The sequence below is a fragment of the Oncorhynchus masou genome, chromosome 6 (assembly GCF_036934945.1).
Source record: "Oncorhynchus masou masou isolate Uvic2021 chromosome 6, UVic_Omas_1.1, whole genome shotgun sequence".
NCBI classification, from domain to species: Eukaryota; Metazoa; Chordata; class Actinopteri; order Salmoniformes; family Salmonidae; genus Oncorhynchus; species Oncorhynchus masou.
The window spans coordinates 12675883-12682464 of record NC_088217.1 but is presented as its reverse complement, the minus strand read 5'-3'; the positions used below and the strand labels follow the sequence as shown (position 1 = coordinate 12682464).

Here is a 6582-nt window from a genome sequence, read left to right as displayed (position 1 = left end):
GCCACCCGTGGATAATGCTTGTGTTGTGCCTTAATGGGTAAACTGGTGTGTCCAGCGCTGCTCGTGGGAAAGATTGTTTGATGTCAAAATAGTTTCACATATACTGCAAGTCCTCTTATGGATTACACAAATAGAAATGCACATGCCTGTATCAGAAATGTGTTTTGATTGGACTGAGAAACTTCCCGATGTTGGCTTTGATTGAATAGCCCACACATAATAAAAATAATAATAGTGGACAGTTGCTGAAGACCACTTCCTTAGATTGCTGAGGTAATGTGGGACAAATGAACACAATGTTGTCTTAATCTGCGTTCACAGCTAAGCATATTTACCCAGTAGGATTACAAACATGACTGCAATAGCATGCACGTGTCATTGGGGAATTCCAGATAAATGTTCAGCTAGTGCTTAGGCTTTAAGTATTAATACGCTTCCACAATGATCTGAAGGCGCGAGACTAGTGTCTGATTCAGGGAGATGCACCTTCAGCAACTTTCCAGTATGTTAAATGTGGTATGCTAATTTGCCTCACTAATTATTCATTTGCTCATTAATTTCCTTATTAGCTTGATGCAGAGATAAAAACAGCGTCTTTGCATTTTCAAAATGTCACATCCTCATTGTTCCTGGGCCTGTGACGGTTCGCCATTTGATTCACACTTAAACACAGAGAATACAATGTAATCTTTTGAGGTACAGCGTATGTGAGGCTTGCCATGAGATGCCACACGGGACAAGTGTAGGCTAGGTGAAGGACTGATTCCCTATGAGATGTTGATTGCTGATGAATCATTATCTGCCTCTCCCACACTTCAATCAGAGCCAAAGAGGGAATTCAGCTCCTACTGTAAATTCAGCAATGCAGGACAATTTTCAGCAGACATGGGACAAAATAGTATTGCTTCCTTTCAAATACTTTGTATGAGCTTGATTCAGACCTGGGGTCAAAATAGTTTTCTTTCAAATACTTTAGCAGTGCTGTTTTGACATTTCCTGGTACAATGGAACCAATAGAAGCGTCCCAAAAGTGATACACCCCGCCCGGCTGGCTCAATCAAACACACAAAGAATGTTGAAGAGAAACAAATACAATTTGGAATTTGATTTACCTAATTTGCTTTACATAATGGATCGATGGAATAATCTCCAAAATGCTAAACTCGCCCACCCAAAACATTATTGTAAATTACTGTAAACCAATTCAAGTGCACCTGAAATACTTCAAAGTTCATTATAAATAAGACGTCATACTATTTCAGCTGTACACATTGTTCCCTGCCATCCTTAGGAATGCCTTGTTGTTCACTACAGAACCGCCATTGCGGAACTGCTCATTGACCTTTGAATATTTAATCTGCTTTCACTAGACCTACTCTCACCGCTTACACACCTTCAGGGGCCGAGACATTAGGAGTGTCACCGTTTACACCTTCAGGAGCTGAGACAAAGGGAGTGTCAACGCTTACACCTTCAGGAGCTGAGACAAAGGGAGTGTCAACGCTTACACCTTCAAGAGCTGAGACAAAGGGAGTGTCAACGCTTACACCTCCAAGAGCTGAGACAAAGGGAGTGTCAACGCTTACACCTTCAGGGCCCGAGACATTGGGAGTGTCACCGTTTACACCTTCAGGAGCTGAGACAAAGGGAGTATCAACACTTACACCTCAGCACTCTAAAGGGGTCGGGACAAAGGGAGAGTCTCAGCATTCTAAAGGGGCCGAGACAAAGGGAGAGTCTCAGCATTCTAAAGGGGCCGAGACAAAGGGAGAGTCTCAGCATTCTAAATGGGCCGAGACAAAGGGAGAGTCTCAGCATTCTAAATGGGCCGAGACAAAGGGAGAGTCTCAGCATTCTAAATGGGCCGATACAAAGGGAGAGTCTCAGCATTCTAAAGGGGTCGAGACAATGGGAGAGTCTCAGCATTCTAAAGGGGTCGAGACAATGGGAGAGTCTCAGCATTCTAAAGGGTCCGAGACAAAGGGAGAGTCTCAGCATTCGAAAGGGGTCGAGACAAAGGGAGAGTCTCAGCACTCTAAAGGGCCTGAGACAAAGGGAGAGTCTCAGCACTCTAAAGGGGCTCCCTTGTCTCACTAGCTCATTCCTTGTCTTCCTGTGTCAATCAGAAACGGAGTAAAACATTAAACTTTTCCAATAAGAAATTCAAATTCTCCTTTGCACACCATTTTAAACTGTTTTGATACGGTGTGCCCTAATGAATACAACTTCCAGTTTTCTTTGAAGATATCAGCACATTGTTTCCTGCAACAAGATAACTCAGATGTGCATTTTTTTCTCTCACTAAAAATACCAAAATTGGCGAGAACAATAAGGAGTCCAACTAGTGGACTTATTTTCACCTGTCCAAGTCCTCTAAATCATCGTCGATAAAAATAAAAGAGACAGGGAAAGACCGCTACAACATACTACTACTGTGAGACAACCATAAAGTCTATAGCAGAATGCTGGCGTTTGGAACAACACCATTCGCCAAAATCAGTCACTTCACAGAAACAGGCTGGCTAGTGGTGGTGCTATGTCAGACTCAGTCATGCATGGCAACAAAGCACTGACCTCAACCTCCTTTCTTTAGGTGCCGTTGATATATCTAGTACCAAACTGTAGTGTATTGCGGCGGTGTAAAGAATGGTGCTATCACACCACGGTTGGAAATGTGATCAACACATTCACCAGTGGCGGCTGCTGAGGAAAGGACAGCTCATAATATTGGCATCAAACACATGGAAACCATGTGTTTGGTGTATTTGATATCATTCCACCTATTCTGCTCCAACCATTACCACAAGCTCATCCTCCCCAATTAATTAACCAACCCCCTGTGACATTCTATTGGCTGATACCAAAGGACAAGGCCCACCTTTTTATTGGCTGATACCAAAGGACAAGGCCCACCTTTTTATTGGCTGATACCAAAGGACAAGCCCCACCATTCTATTGGCTGATACCAAAGGACAAGATCCACCTTTTTATTGGCTGATACCAAAGGACAAGGCCCACCTTTTTATTGGCTGATACCAAAGGACAAGGCCCACCTTTTTATTGGCTGATACCAAAGGACAAGGCCCACCTTTTTATTGGCTGATACCAAAGGACAAGCCCCAAGATTCTATTGGCTGATACCAAAGGACAAGCCCCACCATTCTATTGGCTGATACCAAAGGACAAGCCACACCATTCTATTGGCTGATACCAAAGGACAAGCCCCACCATTCTATCGGCTGATACCAATGTACAAGCCCCACCATTCTCTTGGCTAAAACCAAAGTACAAGCCCCACCATTCTCTTTGCTGATACCAAAGGACAAGCCACACCTTTCTATTGGCTGATCCCAAAGGGCAAGACCCACCATTTCTTCCCTCTGACACAAACCTACACAGACGTGAATAGTCACACCACAAAGAGAGCATGTGAGACAGACAGAGACAGACAAAGACAAAGAGACAGACACAGACAAAGAGAGAGAAAGAGAGAGAGAGAGAAGAGAGAGAGAGAGAAAGAGAGAGAGAGAGAGAAAGAAGAAGAAGTAGAGGCATCACTAAACCAGAGAATGCAGCCAAAGTAAATGATGTAATTTGCAGTGTAAGTGAAGGGGATGAAGGTAATACACAGATAGAGGGGGAGTGAAGAGAACAGCGAGGCGGTCTGGGTATCTAGTGTACTGGGGCACTGAGAGGCTTTAACATTACAGGAACGCTACAGAAACGTTGAAGAAACATTGTAAATCATTACAGACTCAAGCCACATGGTGTGACATTCTAGAACTTCATGACTTTGAGCGATGTTACATCCCCACAACAATGTGTGTGTTGCTGACTTCTTCTGTGTGTGTGTGTGTGTGTGTGTGTGTGTGTGTGTGTGTGTGCCCGCGTGTGTGTGTGTGTGTGTGTGTGTGTGTGTGTGTGTGTGTGCATGTGCATAAATCTGTCTCAACAGATCAAGGAGCAGAGAGGCAGTGTTGGTAATTTAACTCCAGCCATCAGAACCTGTTAGGAGTGAAGGGGACACTGCAGACGGGCCCGGGTCACATATACTATATATTAAACCACTGCCATTGGCTAAGGCAAAATCTATTTCAATTAAAACCACTGTTGCCCAGGACAGGTCCCCATCCCGAACAGAACATGCACAACTCAAAGTAGAGCCCCTGATAAAAAACATATTACTTGTTCCAGACGTTTCAGATGGATGAGCCGAACCGAACTATCCAATCACAGCTGTTGTAATGACTTCGGGAGACAGTGTGATAAAGACCAGATTGAAGGACATTTGATCAGTTGGAACCCCATCATAAGAGTCTGAATGACTCTTTCTGAATGTACTCTTTCTATTTTGTTGCATGGATTTGTAAAAGAACTTTAAAAAGCGGAGGACGCTGCAGGGACAAACACATACCTTTGTGCGAGGACGAGCAAACAGCAAACACATTAACCCCGCTTGATAACCCTGCATTACAATTAAATCAAAAGAGATGTGCAGCTTTATATACATTCATGCCACTTGTACGTTATTCAGTTGGAGGAGGATTGTCTAATTTATTCACGGAACAACAAGCTCTGCATTTAAAATGTCCAACAGCAAACATCTCTCTTCATCAAACATCTCCGCTGTACTATCCAATGCTCTCTGGCAGCTCAAGTGTCCACGTGATTAACATGTCAGATACTGTATGTCATCTATCACGTCTGTGTCGGTGTGCAATCATGACAGGCTATTACCTGTCCTTCAGGGAGGCTGAACTCTGACCTCAACAGGGGTGGGGCGCCATTTCTTCATGCCTCCTTGCCTTTTTCCTATGGTGTGCACAAGGATTCTACCCCCCCCCCCTCTCTCTCATGCCACTCCGTTCATTAATAAACTATGTTTGTGCCTGGCGGAGTGATCAAGCATGAAAAACAAAGGCATTATGTAACGCCATGCATGGAATAATAAATCGGAGGCCTTGTCTTTTGGATTTTGATGAGTGGGAACGTTGGCTGAAGATAGTTGTGATTATTATGGGGTGGATTCATTCTGGTCGTGCTGTATACAACTACAACATGGAGTGGGAGGCGATGCATGTGAAACCAAGCTACAGTAACAGGCCTTTAGAAGAACTCCTCAGAAGGACGTTGTACCAAATTAGTTTTGTCTCTAGATATTACTAGGCAACAACAAAAAAACATGGTCATGTTACAAAAGATATACTTATTGTAATTGAAAAGCAATGTGCTTAGGTTTGATTGACCTGTATGGCACAATGCAAACATGGGGTTGGTAACGCCATGAAGGGACCTCCGCAGAGCAAGGGAAGGGACCTCCGCAGAGCAAGGGAAGGGACCTCCGCAGAGCAAGGGAAGGGACCTCCGCAGAACAAGGGAAGGGACCTCCGCAGAGCAAGGGAAGGGACCTCCGCAGAGCAAGGGAAGGGACCTCCGCAGAACAAGGGAAGGGACCTCCGCAGAACAAGGGAAGGGACCTCCGCAGAACAAGGGAAGGGACCTCCGCAGAACAAGGGAAGGGACCTCCGCAGAGCAAGGGGGAAGGGACCTCCGCAGAGCAAGGGAAGGGACCTCCGCAGAACAAGGAAGGGACCTCCGCAGAACAAGGGAAGGGACCTCCGCAGAACAAGGGAAGGGACCTCCGCAGAACAAGGGAAGGGACCTCCGCAGAACAAGGGAAGGGACCTCCGCAGAGCAAGGGAAGGGACCTCCGCAGAGCAAGGGAAGGGACCTCCGCAGAGCAAGGGAAGGGACCTCCACAGAGCAAGGGAAGGGACCTCCGCAGAACAAGGGAAGGGACCTCCGCAGAGCAAGGGAAGGGACCTCCACAGAGCAAGGGAAGGGACCTCCGCAGAACAAGGGAAGGGACCTCCGCAGAACAAGGGAAGGGACCTCCGCAGAACAAGGGAAGGGACCTCCGCAGAACAAGGGAAGGGACCTCCGCAGAGCAAGGGAAGGGACCTCCGCAGAGCAAGGGAAGGGACCTCCGCAGAGCAAGGGAAGGGACCTCCGCAGAACAAGGGAAGGGACCTCCGCAGAACAAGGGAAGGGACCTCCGCAGAACAAGGGAAGGGACCTCCGCAGAACAAGGGAAGGGACCTCCGCAGAACAAGGGAAGGGACCTCCGCAGAATATTTGTCCCATAATTGTCACTATGGAGTATAAAAATTACATAAAACAGAGTATGTGTACTCCAACGAAAACAAGCAATATGCTCCATTTGGTAACTACACAACTTTTTTCAAATTGCTGTTCACTGGCAGAATATTAATAGGTGTGCACATGTTTTGACAAAGATGAATACAAATCCAGGCTACACGTCAACAATGGACAGGAACTGTCACCTGCATGTCTAGGAGATTGATGGCATGAGACAATGTCAATCATCACCTTCCCAACACTCTATCAAGGTGCCACGGATGATGCGACGATATCCCATAAAACATTGAGATTTGTTTCAGATCAGAGTGTCTATATTCAGCTGATATCAAAGTCAAGTGGGAGAAGTGGTTGCCTCGTGAACAGTTTCAAAAGAGTTATTATTTTTAACAAACTATAAGGCTGTGTGATGAATATGGAAAT

The 6582-nt window shown here is 45.6% G+C and overlaps 1 protein-coding gene across 1 annotated transcript; it reads left to right on the top strand.

Moving 5' to 3' along the window:
* The first annotated feature begins 5283 nt into the window (after nt 1–5283).
* LOC135541250 (basic salivary proline-rich protein 4-like) lies at nt 5284–6165 on the top strand. The gene has a single exon (XM_064967349.1). It carries the CDS (start codon nt 5284–5286, stop codon nt 6163–6165), a length of 882 nt encoding a protein of 293 aa, XP_064823421.1.
* Nucleotides 6166–6582: the final 417 nt, after the last annotated feature.